The sequence below is a fragment of the Nicotiana sylvestris genome, chromosome 9, assembly GCF_000393655.2.
Source record: "Nicotiana sylvestris chromosome 9, ASM39365v2, whole genome shotgun sequence".
NCBI lineage: Eukaryota > Viridiplantae > Streptophyta > Magnoliopsida > Solanales > Solanaceae > Nicotiana > Nicotiana sylvestris.
The window spans coordinates 52003459-52025371 of record NC_091065.1 but is presented as its reverse complement, the minus strand read 5'-3'; the positions used below and the strand labels follow the sequence as shown (position 1 = coordinate 52025371).

The 21913-nt window shown below is 42.3% G+C and overlaps 1 protein-coding gene across 1 annotated transcript; it reads right to left on the bottom strand.

Moving 5' to 3' along the window:
• Positions 1–13850: 13850 nt before the first annotated feature.
• On the bottom strand, positions 13851–14282 carry LOC138877575 (uncharacterized). Its single transcript, XM_070157196.1, has one exon. It carries the CDS (start codon positions 14280–14282, stop codon positions 13851–13853), a length of 432 nt encoding a protein of 143 aa, XP_070013297.1.
• Between the last annotated feature and the right edge of the window lie 7631 nt (positions 14283–21913).

The window sequence follows — 21913 nt, the reverse complement described above, 5'->3', positions numbered from 1 at the left end:
GGTTCATTCTGAGCGTAACACACAAATATTGCCTTATCAGCACAAGAGGTTTAAGAGACACGTTTCTACTTAGCAGAAAGTGTCTATTTGATCATGTCACCACCCTGGTTCGCCCTCCGTGAACCATCGTGACGGTACCTAGTCTCTACGACTAGGTAAGCCTAAAATGCGAAAGATAAATCAATTTGCGGAAGAAAATAATTTAAAATAGAAATAGTGTAATAAAACAGCGTTTAAAAGTACCGCTCGGCATACACAATATTAACTCTCAAAAACTAATATATTTTCCCAAAACCCGGAATCTCATGAAACCACAAGCCTTTGAATGTCTACCAGTATCTAATTCTAAAATATCTAACAAAGAAAAGAAATACAGAAGGGCTAATATAATAGGGAGAGTAGAAAGGGACTCCTCGGTCTGCGGACGCGACAGATATACCTCAAAGTCTCTGGAACAGTCGCCTCGCCTCAAGGGTGATAGGACTGAGTCGAAGTACCTAGATCTGCACATGAAAAACATGCGTAGAAGGGCATGAATACACCACAGCGGTACTCAGTAAGTGCCAAGCCTAATCTCGGTCGGGTAGTGATGAGGAAGGTCAAGGCCCTACTGAGATAAAATAAAAACATAAGGTATGATAAAATAAGATAAGCAGTACAGTTGAAAGCTAACAATAAGAATTTAATACAAGAAAATAAGGAACTCAATAACTGAAATAGAGGCAAAAACAACCCCAAGGAAATACCACTCTTCACAAGGATAATAACCGGGGATCTCTAAGTATTCTGAGGATCTCTTAGTACCCTCAATATATGCTAGGGATCTTTTGTATCCCGAGGATCTCTCGGTATCCTCAATATATGCTAGGGATCTCTTGGTATTCCGAGGATCTCTTGGTATACTCAATATACGTGCTAGAGATCTCTCGGTATCCTGAGGATCTCTTGGTATCCTCAATATACGTGCTAGGTATCTCTCGGTATACCTCACCTTAGCTCAAATCATAAATATGTGTAGGGGATCTCCCAGGATGCCGTCCCGTAGTCCCAAAGTAAAACACACAGCAACAACACAAGGAATACTCAATTAAGTTCAATTTCGTACCAAGTAAACAGGTAATTCTAACCTAACATGCTTCACATAATGCAACTAAGGCAGTTTAAGCAAGTAAACAATTAAATCAATTAAACATGCTTTTCTAAGATAACAACATGCTTAAATTGCAAGTAGTATAAAACAGGAAAAAGGAACACTGTTGAAATTACTCAAGGAAAACCAGATTTTCAACAATTAGCTCAAGTACGCATTCATCACCTTACGTACAAGGCATTTCAATTATCAAATATACCAAATTCTAAGGGGAAGGTCCCCACACAAGGTTAGGCAAGCCACTTACCTCGAACCAGCTCAAATCAACCCGAAACCACGCTCTTGCCACGAGTACTCAACTCCAAATGACACAAATTTATTCAATCAATTGCATAATATAAATAACACTTCAAGTAACTGATTCTACAATTAAATTCCAAGCTAATGTGCGAAATTAGGTAAAATGACCAAAACGCCCCTCGGGCCCATGTCTCAAAATTGGGTAAAATTTATATTTTCAGAATCCTCACACTCTCACGAGTTCAGTCATACCAAAAGTATCAAAATCGGATCTCAAATGATCCCTCAAATCATCACTCAAAGTCTCTAATTAGTCAAGCCCTAACCCCAATTTACCACTGATTTTCCATAAATTTTAATGTTTATAATGATAAAAATCACTCCAATAACGAGTTCAGGGACCAAAGACCTTACCCCAATGAATTCCTCTGAAAATCTCCCTTGAAAATGCTCCCCAAGGCTTCTTCCCGTTTGAAAAGAGGTGAAAATAACTCAAATTCGTGAAGGCAAATATTTATATGTTCTGCCCAATTAAACCGCATCTGCGGCCCTGGGACCGCACCTGTGGTTCCGCTTCTGCGGAGCCAAGGTCTCATCTGCAACTTCTTATTAAATCCATTTTTTCGCTTCTGCGATAGACTTTACGCACCTGCCACTCCTAGAGCTGGACCAAATTTCAGCTTCTACGGTCCAATAGATGCTTCTGCAGTGCCTCACCTGCGGCCACACACACGCAGGTGCGGTTATGATAGGTTCAGCAATGCAAAATCTTCCTATGTCCAAATTCAACTTCCGTCAAGCACCCGAAACTCACCCCGAGGACCCTGGGACATCAACCAAATATGCCAACCAATCCTAAAACATCATTTAAACTTATTCCAAACTTCGGAACGCTCAAAACGACATCAGAAAGCCTAAGAACTTCAAAAACTCACAAATTACGCTTTCGCTCAAAAAGTCTATCAAACCTCGTCCGAATGACCTGAAATTTTGCACACACGTCACATTCAACACTACGGAGCTATTTCAACTTCTGAAATTCCATTTTGACCCTCGGATCTAAATCTCACTATCGAACCGAAAACTTCAAAAATTCGACTTTCGTTATTTCAAGCCTAAATTAGCTACGGACCTCGAAAACACAATCCGATCACGCTCCTAAACCTGAAATCACCCAACGGAGCTAACAGAACCATCAGAATTTGATTGTGAGGTTGTCTTCACACTGTTCCAACTACGGTCAAATTTCCCAAACTTAAGCTCTCATTTATGGACTAAGTGTTCCAAAGCTCTCCGAAACTCAAAACCGAACATCCCGACAAATAAAAATAGCATAAATAAACACAGGGAAAGAAGTTAATAGGGGATCGAGGCATTCATTCTTAGGACGACCGGCGGGTCGTCACATCCTCCTACACTTAAACATTCATTCGTCCTCGAACGATATTAGAGACATACCTGAAGTAGTGAAAAGATGAGGGTAACGGTTGCGCATATCCTGCTCGGTCTCCCAGGTCTCCTCCTCGACTGGCTGACCCCGCCACTGAACCTTCACTGATGCAATGTTCTTTGACCTCAGCTTTCTAACCTGCATGTCCAATATTGCCACTGCTCCTCAACATAGGATAGGTCCTTGTCCAACTGGAGTAAACTGAAATCCAACACGTGCGATAGATCGCCGTGATACCTCCGGAGCATCGAAACATGAAATACCGAGTGAACTCCTGCCAAGCTCGGAGGAAGGCAAAGCTTATAAGCAACCTCTCCAACACACCGCAATATATCAAAAGGACCAATAAACCTCGGACTCAACTTTCCTTTCATCCCGAATCTCATAACGCCCTTCATGGGTGAAACCCGAAGTAGAACCCACTCTCCAACCATATAGGAAACATTACAAACCTTACGGTCCGCGTAACTCTTCTGTTTGGACTGGGCAGTACGGAGTCTATCCTGAATCACCTTAACCTTCTCCAAAGCATCCTGAACCAAGTCTGTGCCCAATAATCTAGCCTCACTCGGCTCAAACCAACTCACCAAGGATCTACACTGCCTACCATATAAAGCCTCATACGGTGCCATTTGAATGCTAGACTGATAGCTGTTATCATAGGCAAACTGCGCCAATGCCAAGAAGTGATCCCAAGACCCTCCAAACTCATTCACACATGTACGGAGCATATCCTCAAGAATCTGAATAGTGCACTCGGACTGTCCATCCGTCTGAGGGTGAAATGTTGTACTCAACTCCACCCGAGTACCCAACTCATGCTGAACGGCCCTCCAGAATGATGATGTGAACTAGGTACCTCTATCTGAAATGACGGAAACCGGAATACCATGAAAACGAACAATCTCCCGGATATAGATCTCCGCCAAATGCTCCGAAGAATAGGTAGTACACACAGGAATGAAGTGCGCGGACTTGGTCAACCGATCCACAATCACCCAAATAGCATCGAACTTTCTCAAAGTCCGTGGGAGCCCAACTACAAAGTCCATGGTGATCTGCTCCCACTTCCACTCCGGAATCTCTATCTGCTGAAGCAACCCACCCGGTCTCTGGTGCTCATACTTTACCTACTGACAGTTGAGGCACCGAGCTGCAAATCCAATTATTTTTCCTCATCCGCCTCCACCAATAGTGTTGCCTCAAATCCTGATACATCTTCGCGGCACCCAGATGAATGGAATACTAAGAACTATGGGCCTCCTCCAGAATCAACTCCCGAAGCCCATCAACATTGGGTACACAAATCTGACCCTGCATCCTCAATACCCCGCCATCACCAATAGTCACATCCCTGTCATCACTATGCTGAACCTTGTCCTTGAGGAAAAGCAAATGAGGGTCATCATACTGATGCTCCCTGATACGATCAAATAAGGAAAACCGAGAAACCACGCAAGCTAGAACTCGACTAGGCTCCGAAAGATCCAATCTCACAAACTAGCTGGCTAAGGCTTGAACATCCATCGCCATAGGCCTCTCCGATGCTGGTAAATAAGCCAAACTCCTCAAACTCTCTGCTCGGCGACTTAAGGCATCAGCCACCACATTGGCCTTGCCCGGATGATACAAAATAGTGATATCATAGTCCTTTAGCAACTCTAACCATCTCCTCTGGTGCAAATTTAGATCCTTTTGCTTGAAGAGGTGCTGCAAGCTCCGATGATCAGTATAAATCTCACAGGGAACACCGTACAAATAATGGCACCAGATCTTCAGGGCGTGAACAATGGCAGCTAACTCTAGATCATGTACAAGGTAATTCTTCTCATGTACCTTCAATTGTCTGGACACGTAGGCAATCACCCTACCGTCCTGCATCAATACCGCTCCAAGGCCAATCCTCGAGGCATCACAATAGATCGTGTAAGACCTCGAACCTGTAGGCAATATTAACACTAGGGCTGTAGTAAAAGCTGTCTTGAGCTTCTGAAAGCTCGCCTCACACTCTTCCGCCACTGGAACGGAGCACCCTTCTGAGTCAACCTAGTCATAGGGGCTGCAATCGATGAAAACCCCTCAACAAAATGACGGTAATAACCCACCAATCCAAGAAAACTGCGGATCTCTATAGTTGAGGATGATCTGGGCCAACTCTGCACGACCTTTACTTTCTTTCAAATCCACCTAAATACCCTCACTCGACACCACGTGGCTTAAGAATGCCATGGAATCCAACCAAAACTCACATTTCGAGAACTTAGCATATAACTTCTTTTCTCTCAAGGTCTAAAACATTATCCTCAGGTGCTGCTCATGATCTTCCCGACTCTGGGAATACACTAGAATATCATCAATAATGACAATGACGAACGAGTCAAAATACGGTCGGAACACATTGTGCATCAAATGCATAAAGGCTGTTGGGGCATTGGTCAGCCCAAATGACGTAATAAGGAACTCGTAATGACCATACCGAGTCCTGAAAGTAGTCTTCGGGATATCTGGCTCCCGAATTTTCAACTGATGGTAACCTAAGCACAAGTCAATCTTAGAAAACACTCGTGCACCCTGAAGCTAGTCAAACAGATCATCAATACGAGACAAAGGATAAAGGTTCTTCATTGTAACTTTGTTCAACTAGCGATAATCAATACACATATGCATAGAACCATCCTTTTTATTCACAAACAAGACAAGAGCACCACAAGGTAATACACTAGGCCGAATAAAACCCTTATCAAGCAATTCCTGTAACTGATCCTTCAACTCCTTTAACTCAAGAGGAGCCATACGATACGGAGGAATAGAAATGGGCTGAGTGCCCGACAATAGATCAATGCCAAAATCAATATCTCTATCAAGCGGCATGCCCGGAAGATCAGCTGGAAACACATCGGGAAAATCCCGTACTACTGGGACTGAATCAACTGAAGGGGTATCAATACTGACATCTCGCACATAAGCTAAATACGCATCACACCCCTTCTTAACCATTAACTGCGACTTAAGAAAGGAAATAACTCTACTGGGAGTGTGATATAAAGTACCCCTCCACTCAACACGCTGTACACCTGGCATAGCCAGCGTCACGGTTTTGGCGTGACAATCAAGAATAACATAATGGGGTGACAACCAGTCCATGCCCAAGATAATATCAAAATCTACCATGCTGAGCAACAATAAATCAGCTCTGGTCTCAAAACCACTAAGAGCAACCAAACACGACCGATAAATGCGGTCCACAACAAGAGAATCTCCTACAGGAGTAGAAACATAAATAGGGGAACTCAAAGAATCCCGAGGTACACCCAAATGCGGAGTAAAATAAGAAGACACATATGAGCAAGTGGAGCCTGGATCGAATAGAATCGATGCATCTCTGTGACAAACAAATATAATACCTGTGATGACAGAATCGGAGGCAAAAACCTCGGTACGGGCAGGAAGGGAATAGTATCGGGCCTGGCCTCCCCCTCTAGGGCGACCTCTACCTCCCCGACCTCCACCTCTAGCTGGCTGAGCAGGTGGGGTAGCAACTGGAGCTGTAACCATAGCCTGAGAACTCTGCGGGGTACGCTGTGGTTGAGAAGTTTGTGGAAGTGCACTCTTCCCAAGTCTAGGGCAATCTCTCACCACATGGCGGGTGTCACCACACTCTAAAAAGCCTTGGGAGGATATGGCGGCGGTGATTGGCTTGGGCCAGGTCGGCTGGACTGACCTCTGAAAGCACCCCATGCAGGAGGCCCATTAGATACCAGAGGTGCATAATAAGGCTCATAAGGCCTAGGAGGAGCTGGAATACCACTGGCTACTAGAAGAGCTGAATGAACAGGGCAACTCATATAACCCCTACCATGACGACCTGCAGCTGGGGCACAAGCACTAGAATAATGGCCCGACTCTCGAGACCTCTTAGCCTTCCTCTCCTCTCTCTCCCTAGCATGCATACCCTCAATCCTCCTAGCAATTCTTACCACCTGTTGATAAGAAATATCCATCTCCAACTCACGAGCCATGCTAGACCTGATGTTGGGAATAAGGCCCTCAATAAACCGGTGAACCCTCTCGCTAACAGTAGAAACCAAGGTTGGTGCATGTCTAGCCAAACTAGTGTAACAGACAGCATACTCTGAGACAGTCATAGCACCCTGGCGCAAATGCTCAAACTTTGCGTGCCATGCTTCCCTGAGGCTCTGAGGAATATACTTTCTCAGGAACAAATTTGAAAACTGAGTCCAAGTCAGTGAAGCAGCCTTATTCAGACTGTTTAACTCATAGGTGCGCCACCACTCATAGGCGGCTCCTCGGAGCTGGAAAGTAGTGAAGGAAACCCTGCTCAACCCTGATATACCTCTCAAGCCTCAGTTTCTTATCCTCAGAAACTGCTGCACTGTCCTTGGGCTGATCTCGAACTGTAGCCGGTAGAGGAATAATCTCAGGAACCTGCTTAACATGCACTTGCTGCTCAGGAGTGCGGGCGGTAGGAATCTATGGTCCTCCCCCGGCCTGAGATGTAGCTGCAGCAAGGGGAAGAAACCCTGCCTGAGCTAGAGTGCTATGCATGCTCATGAACTGGCCAAGGTCTCCTAAAGTGCTAGAGTAGTAGTAGCAGTAGGCGTATCAGGTGCCTGGACTCCGGCTAGAACTGCTGGTGGTACCTCGATGGCAGCTTGCGCAGGTGCTCTGGCTACACAACATGCGCGCCCTCGGCCTCTACCCCGGCCCCAACCTCTGATGGCTACAGTAGGGGACGCGGGTGCCTGATCATCTCAGGTAGCGCATGTCCTCACCATCTGTGAGAGAATAGAAGACAGACGTTTAGAATTGTGACATCAAATCTCGCACAACAAGGAAATCAAATGGAGTGGAATTTTCCTAACAGTTACATAGCCTCTTGCAGATAAGTACAGACGTTTCCGTACCGATCCACGAGACTATAATAAACCGGCTTGTGACTCATGACTCCTATAAACCTAGAGCTCTAATACCAACTTGTCGTGACCCCGGTTAGCCCTCCGTGAACTGTTGTGATGACACCTAGTCTCTATGACTAGGTAAGCCTAAAATGCGAAAGATAAACCAATTTGCGGAAGAAAACAATTTAAAACAGAAATAGTGTAATAAAACAACGTCTAAAAGTTCCACTCGGCATACACAATATTAACTCTCAAAAACTAATACATTTTCCCAAAACCCAGAATCTCATGAAACCACAAGCCTTTGAATGTCTACCAGTGTAAAACTCCAGAATATCTAACAAAGAAAAGAAATACAGAAGGGCTAATACAATAGGGAGAGTAGAAAGGGACTCCTCGGTCTGCGGACGCGACAGATATACCTCAAAGTCTCTGGAACAGTCACCTCGCCTCAAGGGTGATAGGACTGAGTCGAAGTACCTGGATCTACACATGAAAAACATGCGTAGAAAGGGCATGAGTACACCACAGAGGTACTCAGTAAGTGCCAAACCTAACCTCGGTCGGGTAGTGACGAGGAAGGTCAGGGCCCTACTGAGATAAAATAAAAACATAAGGTATGACAGAATAAGATAAGCAGTAAAGTTGAAAGCTAACAATAAGAATTTAATACAGGAAAATAAGGAACTTAATAACTGAAACAGAGGCAAAAACAATCACAAGGAAATACCACTCTTCACAAGGATAATAACTGGGGATCTCTTAGTATCCCGAGGATCTCTTAGTACCCTCAATATATGCCAAAGATCTCTTGGTATCCCGAGGATCTCTCGGTATCCTCAATATATGCTAGGGATCTCTTGGTATCCCGAGGATCTCTTGGTATCATCAATATATGTGCTAGGGATCTCTAGGTATCCCAAGAATCACTTGGTATCCTCAATATATGTGCTAGGGATCTGTCGGTATCCCACACCTTATCTCAAATCATAATTACGTGCAGGGGAACTCCCGGGATACCGTCCCGTAGTCCCAAAGTAAAACACGCAGCAACAACACAAGGAATACTCAATTAAGCTCAATTTTGTACCAAGTAAACAAATTATTCTAACCTAACATGCTTCACATAATGCAATTAAGGCTGTTTAAGCAAGTAAGCAATTAAGTCAATTAAACATGTTTTTCTAAGCTAACAAGAGGCTTAAATTGCAAGTAGTATAAAACAAGAAAAAGGAACACAATTGAAATTGCTTTAGGAAAATCGGAGTTTCAACAATTAGCTCAAGTATGCACTTGTCACCTCACCTACAAGGCATTTCAATTATCAAATATACCAAATCCTAATGAGAAGGTCCCCCACACAAGGTTAGGCAAGACACTTACCTCGAACTAGCTCAAATTAACCCGAAACCACGCTCTTGTCACGAGTACTCGACTCCAAATGGCCCAAATCTATTCAATTCAATTGCATAATATAAATAACACTTCAAGTAACTGATTCTACAATTAAATTCTAAGCTAATGCGTGACATTAGGTAAAATGACCAAAATGCCCCTCGGGCCCACATCTCGGAATCGGGTAAAATTTACCTTTCTATAATCCTCACACTCTCACGAGTTCAATCATACCAAAAGTACCAAAATCGGACCTCAAATGGTCCCTCAATTCATCACTCAAAGGTCTCAAATTAGTCAAGCCCTAACCCCCAATTTACCTCTGATTTTCCTTAAATTTTCATGTTTATAATGATAAAAATCACCCCAATAATGAGTTTAGGGACCAAAGACCTTACCCTAATGAATTCCTCTGAAAATATCCATTGAAAATGCTCCCCAAGGCTTCTTCCCGTTTAAAAACAGGTAAAAATAACTAAAATTCGCGAAGGCAAGTATTTATATATTCTGCCTAGTTAAACTGCATTTGTGGCCCTGGGACCGCACCTGCGGTCCCGCTTCTGCAGAGCCAAGGTCGCATCTGCGACTTCTCATTAAATCCATTTTTCCGCTTCTGTGATAGACTTTCCGCACCTCTGGTCTTGCAGGTGCGTTACCCTTCTCACACCTACGGCTCCTGGAGTTGGACCAAATTTCTACTTCTGCGGTCCGATAGCCACTTCTGCGGCGTCGCGCCTGTGGTCCCACACACACAGGTGCGGTTATGATACGTTCAGCAATGCAAAATCTTCCTAAGTCCAAATTCAACTTCCGTCAAGCACTCGAAACTCACCTGAGGCCCCCGGGACCTCAACCAAACATGCCAACCAATCCTAAAATATCATTCAAACTTGTTCCAACCTTCGGAATGCTCAAAACGACATTAAAACACCAATTTAACATCAGATTCAAGCCTAAGAGCTTCAAAAACTCACAAATTACGCTTTCGATCAAAAAGTCTATCAAACCTCGTCCGAATAACCTGAAATTTTGCACACACATCACATTCAACACTACAGAGCTACTCCAACTTCCAGAATTCCATTCCAACGCTCGGATCAATATCTCACTATCGAACTGGAAACTTCAAAAATTTGACTTTTAGCATTTCAAGCCTAAATTAGCTACGGACCTCCAAAACACAATCCGATCATGCTTCTAAAACTGAAATCACCCAACGGAGCTAACGGAACCTTCAGAATTCCATTTCGAAGCCGCCTTCACACTGTTCCAACTACGATCAAATTTCCCAAACTTAAGTTCTCATTTAGGGCTAAGTGTCCCGAAACTCAAAATGGAACATCCGGGCAAATCAAAATAGTAGAAATATACACGGGGAAAGCAGTTAAAAGGGGATCCGGGCGTTCATTTTTAAGACGAACGGCCGGGTCGTCACAGGTCATTAGCATTTTTGAGGTGTTCAGTTGGCCGTTGAAGATAACTTAAAGGGGTTGTTTATGTATTTCGCCTATTTTAAGCTTACAAGTTTGTATGTCTATCCTATCTATGAGGTAGAATCGAGGAAGGTAGACTGTATTAGCAGTAACCTAATATAGTGGTGTTTAACCCAAAAATAATTTTTGTGGTCTAAGTTAATATTAAAGAAAATTAGGGTTGCTGATGTCACGACCCAAAATTTCTCATGTTGCGATGGCGTCTATCGCAATACTAGGCAAGCCGACAATCACAAATAACCATGCATCTTTAAATTAAAAACATAACGAAATAAGCTTAATAGTGAAAATCTCATAATAACTGATAAGAAAATACCGAAACTCAATACAAAATCCCCCAAGATCCGGGTGTCACTGAGTACTTGAGCATCCAATACAACATAGTCTGACTGCTGAGACACTCTCTAGAAAGATAGAACAATACTAATAAGCTGAAAGAAGGAGAGTCAAGGTCTGCGGATGGCAAGACAGCTACCTCATTAGTCTCCGAATAGATAACGCTCCAAAGCTAACAACCTCCATGCCCAAAAGTACTTGGATCTGCACACGAAGTGCAGAGTTTAGTATGAGTACAACTGACTCAATGTACTCAATAAGTATCATAAATAAATATGGCAAGGAAAAAGAAACACATATTATTAATGATACTTGCTATCACCTGTGTAGTTTCATCTTTAATTTCGGTATAGAATAATATTAGAATCAACTCATCAAGTATATTGAGAAAACATATGTATGTGTATATGTACAGTTTCTCAATTACTCTGCTCAAACAATATCATGGCATATAGAGGTGATATGCAGCTAAGTTAGATAAATGATCAAGGAAATTACAAGTAAAGATTTAATGCAAAATCCAACAAAATAACGGCCAGATTCCTTCAACTTTCCATATCCTTTCCAAACCATTGATAAGTATTCTCAATAACCACGTGTACACCATCAAAAGATAAACATGAGATGATGACCCTAGGGGATGGATCTATATCCATATGCAAGCACGGCCAATTCAGCATGCTTCCAACTCGGAGTGATCATAGGCTCAATATTATAACTCGCCCGACATGGTCATAGGCATATAATTACAATCCCCCCGGCATGGGCACAAAAATATCAATACAATCCATCCGGCGTGGTCACAGGCATAACAACACAGTCTTCCCGGCGCAGTCACATGCCTAAAAACACAATCCGTTTGGCATGGTCATAGGCCTTTAGTCCAAACATATCATATAGGAGCAATTAAACAAGTATACGTGTATGAAATGAGTGAATATCAAATCTCATGCTATAAACGACATGCTAAAGTGTAGGCATGTGCAAGCATACTATCATAGCTTAAACTGACAATTACATCAAAGAATAATATTTATCAATTTAGTTATGGATTAAGCCCCTACGTGGCCTCAATCGTGGCTCAAATAGTTCACAATAATGTCACGAATGTGCGAAGCATCATAACTTAAGGGTTAACAATCAAATTCTTGGCTTATAAGAGCCCAATCATAATCCGAACATGAATAAATAATCTCGGTACCCGCACATGGGTTCATCCCCACGCATGTCCGCACCCAATAGCACGTACCTATCACAACAATTCAGGCAACTAGTGCCTCAACCGAGTTTAAATAAGATACTTACCTCAAACCAATCAAATCACCCTGCTAGCATGAACTTTCCATGCTATAGGAATTGATGCCAAAGAATACAGCTAAGATCTTTAACCAAAGTAAAAAATATCAACTCTAGGCCCACGTCTCGGAATCAGACAAAATTAACAAAATCATAATGCTCATTAAACCACGAGTCCAACCATACTAAAATTACTCAATTCCGATCACAACTCAACCTTCAAATCCTCATCTTTAAGACGATGAAGTTTCTACAATTCTCTTCAATTTTCCAACCCAAAACACTAATTAGATGATAAAACCGTGGTAGATTCATGTATATTAACCAAATCCTAGTTAGAATCACTTACCCTAATCAATCCTTGAAAATCCCTCCAAGAATCGCCTCAATCCGAGCTCCCAAAGTCCAATTATGAAATATAACTCTAGCCCTCGTTTTTGAATCTTATATTCTGCCCAGGTGTTGCTCTTCGCGATCGTAAAGCACAAATTCATAGGCTGCTAAATAAGCGAATGCGATTCATGGACTCCTCAAGCTACGCGATCGCGAACCCCTTCACGCGATCATGAAGAACAAAGCGCGTGGACTCCCAGCCTCCCCCTTTCTTCTTTGCGGATGCGACCCAACATACGCGTTCGCAATTCATTAAATGCCAAGGCTCCGCGATCGCAGACCTCTTCTTGAGATCACATAGAACAATCTTCCACCAGTCGCCAACAACTCTTTACGATCGCGATACTCCACTCGCGATCCTATATAAGGAAACCGGCAATAGAAAATCAACAGTTCTTCAATGTTCTAAAATGCGCCGAACATGATCCGAATCACACCCGAGGCTTAGGGGACCTCAACCAAATATACCAACAAGTCCTAAAACATCATACAAAATTTCTCGAAGCCTCAAATCACATCAAACAATACCTAAACCACAAATCACACATCGATTCAAGCCTAACAAATTTATGAACTTCTAACTTCCAAAACTAATGTCGAAGCATACCAAACCAACTCTGATTGACCTCAAATGTTGCACACAAGTCATAAATGACACAACAGACCTATTCCAACTTCCGGAACCAAAATCCAAGCTCGGTAACCACAAACTCAACTCTGGGTCAAACTTCTTAACTCTCCAAACTTCAACTTTTCAAACTTTTACCAATTCAAGCCAAAATATCCTACGGACCTCCAAATTAATATTCGAACACACTCCTAATGTCCAAAATCACCATACAAAGCTATCGGAACCATCAAAACTCTATTTTTGATTCATTTACACAATAGTCAACATCCGATTAACTCTTTCAACTTAGGCTTCCTCCCTTGGGACTAACTGTCCAAATTTATTCTGAAACATCCCGTAACTAAACCAACCACCTCGGCAAGTTACATGAAAAAAAAACACAGAATAGGTAATAAATGGGGGAACAGGGCTATAATATTCAAAATGGCCAGTCAGGTCATTACATCCTCCCCCTCGTAAACAAACACTCATCCTCAAACGAGTCTAGAATCATACCTCGAGTCTCAAATAGGCATGGATATCTGCTCCGCATCTCCCGCTTGGTCTCTCAAGTAGCCTCCTCGACTAGCTGACCTCTCCATTGCACCTTCACTGAAGCTATGTTCTTTGACCTCAACTTTCGAACCTGCCGATCCAAAATGGCCACCGACTCCACATCATTAGTCATATCCACATCTAACTGAACCGTTCTAAAGTCCAAAACATGAGACAAATTACCAAAATACTTTTGGAGCATGGAAACGTGAAGCACTGGATGGATAGTCGATAAATTAGGCGGCAATGCAAGCTTGTAAGCCACCTCTTCAATCCTCTCAAGCATCTTAAAAGTCCCAATATACCGAGGGCTCAAATTTCCCTTCTTTCCAAACCACATAACACCCTTCATGGGTGAAACTCTAAGTAGTACCTTCTCTCTCATCATGTAAGCAACATCACAAACCTTTTGATCGGTGTAACTCTTCTGTCTAGACTGTGCCATGCGAAGCCGATCCTAAATCAACTTAACCTTGTCTAAAGCATCCTAGACCAAGTCAGTACCCAATAGCCTAGCCTCACCCGGCTCAAACCAAATAACCGGAGACCGGCACCGCCTCCCATACAAGGCCTCATACGAAGCCATCTGAATACTTGACTGGTAACTATTGTTGTAGGAAAACTCTGCAAGCGGCAGAAACTGATCGAAAGAACCCCCAAAAATCCATGACATAAGCGCGTAGCATATCCTCCAAAATCTAAATAGTGTTCTTGGACTGTCCTTCCGTCTGAGGGTGGAATGTTCTACTTCAACTCATCTCGTGTGCCTAACTCTCGCTGCACTGCTCTCCAAAACTGTAATGTGAACTACGTGCCATGATCTAAAATAATGGACACCGACACACCGTGAAGGAGAACAATCTCACAGATATAGATTTTAGCCAACTGCTCCGAAGAATAGATGGTCTCAACTAAAATGAAATGCACGGACTTGGTCAACCAATCTACAATGACCCAAATAGCATCAAACTTCCTCGAAGTCCGTGGGAGCCCAACTACAAAGCTCATGGTGATACACTCCTATTTCCACTCCGGAATCTCAAGACTCTAAAGCAAATCGCCAAGCCTCTGATGCTCATACTTCACCTGCTGACAATTCAAGCACCCAAGCTACAAATCCCACTGTGTCTATTTTCATCCTCCTCCATCAATAGTGTTGCTTCAAGTCTTGATACATCTTTGTGACAACCAGATGAATAAAATACCATGAGCTGTGGGCCTCTTCAAGAATCAACTCACGTAACCCATCTACATTGGGCACACAACCTGCATCCACAACACCCTAGCATCCTAATAGAAACCTCCTTGGCATCACCATGATAAACCGTGCCCTTAAGGACAAGAAAATAGGGGTCATCATACTGACGCACTTTGATGAGATCATATAAGGAAGAGTGAGAAATTGCACAAACTAGAACCCGACTAGGCTTTGAAATATCTAACCTCACAAACTAATGTACAAAGCCTAAACATCTAATGCAAGCGGTCACTCACCAACAGGAAAAAATGCAAGGCTACCCATACTCACTGCATTCCTTCTCAAGGCAACGACCACCACATTGACCTTCCCGGAATGATACAATATGGTGATATCTTAGTACTTTAGTAGCTCCAACCATCTCCGCTGCCTCAATTTCAAATCCTTTTTCATGAACAAGTGTTGCAGACTCTGATGATCTGTAAATCTTCAGTGTATGAACGATGGCCGCCAACTCCAAATCATAAACATGATAGTTCTTCTTATGAGTATTCAACTGGCGTGAAGCATAAGCAATCACTCTACCCTCCTGCATCAAGACACACCCAATGCCAATCTAAGAAGTATCACAATACACTGTATAAGAACCCGATGCTGAAGGCAACACTAGAACTGGAGCTTTGGTCAATGCAGTCTTGAGCTTCTGAAAACTCTCCTCACACTCATCCGACCACTTGAATGGAGAACCCTTCTAGGTCAACCTGGTCAAAGGTGCTGCAATGGACGAGAAACCCTCCACGAAACAACGATAATATCCGGCCAAGCCAAGAAAATTCTGAATTTCAATAGCCGAGAACAGTTTGGTCCAACTCTAAACCGCCTCTACCTTCTTCGGATCCACCTTAATCCCCTCTCTAGACACCACGTTCCCCAAGAATGCCACCGAACTAGACCAAAACTCACAGTTGGAGAACTTGGCATAAAGCTTCTCCTATCTCAACCTCTATAGTACTATTCTCAAATGTCGTGCATACTCCTCCTAGCTACGTAAGTACACCAGGATAACATCAATGAATATGACAAACGAATCAAGATATGGTTGGAATACACTATTCATCATATGCATGAATGTTGTTGGGGCATTGGTCAGACCAAAAGACATCACAAGAAACTAATATTGACAATAACGGGTCCTAAATGCCATCTTCAGAATATTCGAGCTCCGAATCTTCAACTGGTGATACTAAGACCTCAAATAAATATTGGAGAACACCATAACTCTCTAAAGCTGGTCAAATAAATCATCAGTGCATGGCAAAGTATACTTGTTCTTACTTGTAACTTTGTTTAACTGCATATAGTTGATGCACATCCTTCTTCTTCACGAACATAACTGATGCACCCCAAGGTGATATAATAGGCCTAATGAACCCATTATCAAGAAGCTCCTGAACATATTCTTTCAATTCCTTTAACTTTTTCGGTGACATAAGATGTAGAGAAATAGAAATGGGCTAAGTGCCCGGCACCAAGTCAATACTGAAATCAATATCTCTGTCGGGTGGCATGCCTGACAGGTCTGCTGGAAACATATCTGGAGAGTATCGCACTACCGGAACAGAATCAATAGTAGGGGTATCAGCACCAATATCCCTCACAAAATCCAAATATGGAAAACACCCCTTCCTAACCATCCCTTTGGGCCTTTAGATATGAAATCGCCCTATTGGGAACATAATTTAGAGAACTTCTCCACTCGATCCTAGGTAACCTCGGCATCGCTAATGTTACGTTCTTAGTGTGACAATCCACAATAGCATGACACGAGGACAACCAATCCATACCCAAAATCACATCGAAGTCAACCATACTAAGCAATAAGAGATCAATTCTAGTCTTTATTCCTTCGATAATCACCACACATAACCGATACACATGGTCCCTAATAATAGAATTGCCCACAGGTATAGATACATGAACTGGTGAAACTAAGGACACATGAGGAATATTCAAACAACGAGCAAAATATGATGATATATACGAATAAGTGGAACCAGGGTCAAATAATATAGAAGCATCCCTGCGGCATACTGAGACAATATATGTTATCACTGCATCCTAAGCAACAGCCTCTGGCATGGCAGGGAAAACATAGCATGGAGCCTGATCGCCACCTAATCGGTGTCCCCCTCTAGGGTAACCTCTAGCTGCATGAGCCCCACTTCGAGCTAGCTGGGCGGGTGGTGAAGTAACTAGTGTGGAAGTCATAGCTTGGGACCTCTATTGTGGAGTCCTACTCAATAACCTAGGGCAATCTCTCTTGAGATAGCTCAAATCCCCATACTCGTAGCAACCCTTCCTGACGAGCTGCTGACCCTGATAACCTGAGGAACTGCTGGTAGAAGCCTAGGAAGGTGAAGCATGGTAAGAACTCTATGTTGGTAAAGGACTAAAGGATGACTGGCCCGAATGAGAACTGTAGGAACCATGGCCAACTAATGCACCATGATAAACTGAATGAGCCATCTGAGTGGACCTATAAGGACGACCCTTGTTGTGATGAGACTGTCCTCCAAAAGAAACACCGTTGAAACCACCCGAACCATGAGGCCTCTTGTCCTCCCTCTCCTCACGCTCCTGACTACAAACCTCTTTAAGCCTCCAAGCAATATCAACCACCTCGTTGAACCTAGCACCTGATGCAATCTCCCAAGCCATAACAAAGAGCGGTCTATAGTTGAGGCCATCAATGAACCACCTAATCATCTCCCTCTCTGTGTGAACCAACCAAATTGTGTGACGAGCCAACTCTAAAAATGTCATCTCATACTGGGTCACGGATATACCTTCTTAGCATAGTTGCTTAAACTGCCTATGCAGCTCCTCCCTAGGGGTCGGTGGCACAAACTTCTCCAAGAAGAGAACATAGAACCCATGCATGTAAATGGTGCAATGCCGATGGGCCTGCTCTGCTCATTAGCTTCCCACTATCTGATGGCGGCCCCCGATAGGTGAAAAGTAGTAAATGAGACCCCCTAGTCTCCAGAATACCTGCCGTTCGAAGAATCCGCTGGCAGCTATCCAAGAAGTCTTGAGCATCATATGACTCAGCCCCATTGAATGATGGAGGCTTTAACCTAAAACTCTCTAGTCTCTTCACCTCCTTATCACTCATGGAGGACCCACCCGGGCCTAAGAAATTACAATCGACTGGGCTGGTAGTACCCTCGGTGTCTGAAATCCCTGCACCACCTGCTCTGGAGTACGGGTGGTGAGAATCTGAGAACCTCCCCCTGCCTGAGAAGTGGCTGGTGCGACTTGAACTAAAACTGCTTGAGCAAGGCTAGTACATTCAGTCAATAACAATGGGCACAGTTGGTGCCTGATTGGTCCCACCGGCTCAACCACATCTGGGATGTACTCCTCAGCTGGAGCAATTAGTAGGTCTACAGGTGCTGCTCTAGCTATTGTACGAGCTGCAATTGACATATGCCGTGGCCCTAGCCTCTCGTGGCCTTAGCTGGTGATACTGGTGGCCATCCGCCCGAGTAACCATCTACGAGAGAATAGAATAATAGAAGTTTAGTTTTTGAAATCAACAAATTCGCATGACAGAATACAAGAAAGTGAACTTTTTTTCTTAAGGTTTCGATAGCCTCTCGAATATAAGTACAGACGTCTCTGTACCGATCCCCAAGACTCTACTAAACCTGCTCATGACTCGTGAGACCTATGTAACATAGGCTCTAATACCAACTTGTCACAACACAAAATCTCTCACGTTGTGATGGCGCCTATCGCAATACTAGGCAAGCCAACAATCACAAATAACCATGCATCTTTAAATTTAAAACATAACAAAATAAGCTTAATCATTAAAACCTCATAATAACTGATAAGAAAATACCATAACTCAATACAAAATCCCCCAAGATCCGGGTGTCACTGAGTACTTGAGCATCTATATGACAACATAACTGACTACTAAGACACTGTCTAGAAAGATAGAACAAAACTAATAAATTGAAAAAAGTAGAGTCAAGGCCTGCGGACGCCAAGACAACTACCTCATTAGTCTTCGAATAGAAAAATCTCCAAAGCTAACAACTGCCATGCCCAGAAGTACCTGGATTTGCATGCAAAGTGCAAAGTGTAGTATGAGTATAATCGATCCAATTTACTCAATAAGTATCGTAAATAAACATGGCATGAAAAAAAGAGCACAAATTGTTAATTATACTAGCTATCACCTAATAGTTTCATCTTTAATTCCGGTAAAAAATAATACCGAAATCAACTCATCAAGTTTAGTGAGAAAATAATGTATGTGTGTGTGTACAGTTTCTTAGTTACTCTGCCCAATCAATATCATGACATATAGAGGTGATATGCAGCTAAGTCAGATAAATAATCAAGGAAATTGCAAGTAAAGATGAAATGCAAAATCGAAATAAATAGTGGCCAGATTCCCTCAACTTTCCATATCCGTTCCAAACCACTGATTAGTATTCTCATTAACCACATATACACCATCAAGAGAGAAACATGAAAGGGTGTCCTTAGGGGAATAAATTTGTATGAACACGCAAACATGGCCAATTCAACGTGTTGCCAGCCCAACGTGATCACATGCTCAATATCATAACTCGTCCAGCGTGGTAATAGGCATATCAACACAATCCACCCGACGTGGTCACAAGCATGACAACACAGTTCGCCCGGTGTGATCACAGGCCAAACAACACAATCTTCCCGGTGTGGTCACAGGCCTCCAGTCCAAACATATCATACAAGAGCAATTAAACAAGTATACATGTTTGAAACAAGTGAATATCAAATATCATGCTCCTAAGCTAGTATTAACGACATGCTAAAGTGTAGGCATGTGCAAGTGTACTATCCTAGCTTATATTGGCAATTTCATCAAAGGATAACATTTATCAGTTCATTTAGGGATTAAGCCCCTATGTAGCTAAATCGTGGCTCAAATAGTTAACAACATTGTCACAAATGTGCGAAGCATCATAACTTAAGGTTTAACAGTCAAATTCTAGGCTTATAAGAGAGCGAACACAACCCGAACATGAATAAATAATCTTGGTGCCCGCACATGGGCTCACCCCCACGCATGTGCGCATCTTATAGTACGTAGCTATCACAACAATTCAATAAAATAGTGCCTCAATTGAGTTTAAGTAAGATACTTAGCTCAAACCAATCAAATCACCCTGCTAGCAAGCCTTTCCCACATGTATCGACCTCCAGAAGGCTCGAATCTAGCCAAAAATAACTTAATACTATCAACAAAAGCTATAGGAATTGATTTCAAATAATACAGCTAAGATCTTTAACCAAAGTCAAAAAGTCAACTAAAAAGTCAATCCTAGGCCGACGTCTTAGAATCCGACAAAATTAACAAAATCCGAACACCCATTCAATCACGAGTCCAACCATACAAACATTACTCAATTCCGATCACAACTCGACCTTCAAATTCTCAAATTTAAGCCTATGAAATTTCTACAATTTTCTCCAATTTTCCAACTCAAAACACTAATTAAATGATAAAACAATTGTAGATTCATGTATATTAACAAAATCCAAGTTAGAATCACTTATGCCAATTAATTCCTTGAAAATTCCTCCAAGTATCGCCTCAATCCGAGCTCCCAAAGTCCAATATTGAAATATAACTCTAACCCTCATTTTTGAATCTTACATTCAGCCAAAATGCTCTTCTTCGCGATTGTGGGAAATGCTTCGCGATCGCAAATCACAAATTCACAAGCTACCAAATTAATTCTTCGCGAAAGCGAAATTCCACCCGTGAACGCGATTCACAGATTCCTTAATCTACGCGATCGCGGACACTTTCACGCAATCGTATAGAACAAAGCATGTGGACTCCCAGCCTTCTCCTTTAATCTTTGCAGACGTGACCCAAAATACGCATTCGCGATTCATTAAATGCCAAAGCTCCACGATCACAGACCTCTTATTGCACCAGTCGCCAACAACTCTTCGTGATTGTGATACCCCACTCGTTATCGCATATAAGGAAATCACCAACAGAAAATCAGCAGTTCTTCAAGGTTTCAAAATGCACCGAACATGTTCTGAATCACACCCGAGGCCCTCGGAACCTCAACCAAATATACCAACAAGTACTAAAATATCATTCGAACAAACAAACACAAAATAACCAATAAATGGGTGAACGAGGTTATACTACTCAAAACAATCGGTCGGGTCATTACAACTGATAACCAAATTTACTTCACTTTCTTAGAAATGCAGAAATAAAACAAATAATTGAAGTAATAAGAAAAGAAAATAAAGTTCATTGTTGATTGTTAATTTCTCCCAGAATTGCAGATTGAAATCTCGAATCAAGTAAAATAAAAGACTGATTGCATATATTTTGAAATACTCGGATGATCATACAAAATGAGGTATGGTTCCTTATATAAGGATACACAGTTATAACAGTTTTCTTACTTAATTCTTAATGGTTATTGGCATTAATTGCATTAATTACCCGTTACAAAATTTACCTGTAATGGTTACGGGAATAATAAAGGATCGCGCATAATGAGAGCTAATGTTGATTCCTTTTCCATATTCACAACCGATTCATGAATTTTCCCCTTTTATGGTCTTCATACATCTCATGTCTATTTCCTCTTTTCCAGCTGTCAGATCATGTACCTTCTATGATAAAACATTGTGCGTATTTTATTTGTGCCTTACTATCTTTCTTTATTGACCCAGTATAAATGCCACATGTCACCTCACTTTTTATCCATGTGTCATGCTTTTTTTCCCACCAATACAGATAGTTCCCCCCCTTCCACATTCTAAATATTTGGGAAGTGGTA

Excerpts from the sequence above, each read along its gene's own strand:
- LOC138877575 (XM_070157196.1), bottom strand. The coding sequence starts at position 14,282 with ATGGCACAGTCTAGACAGAAGAGTTACACCGATCAAAAGGTTTGTGAT.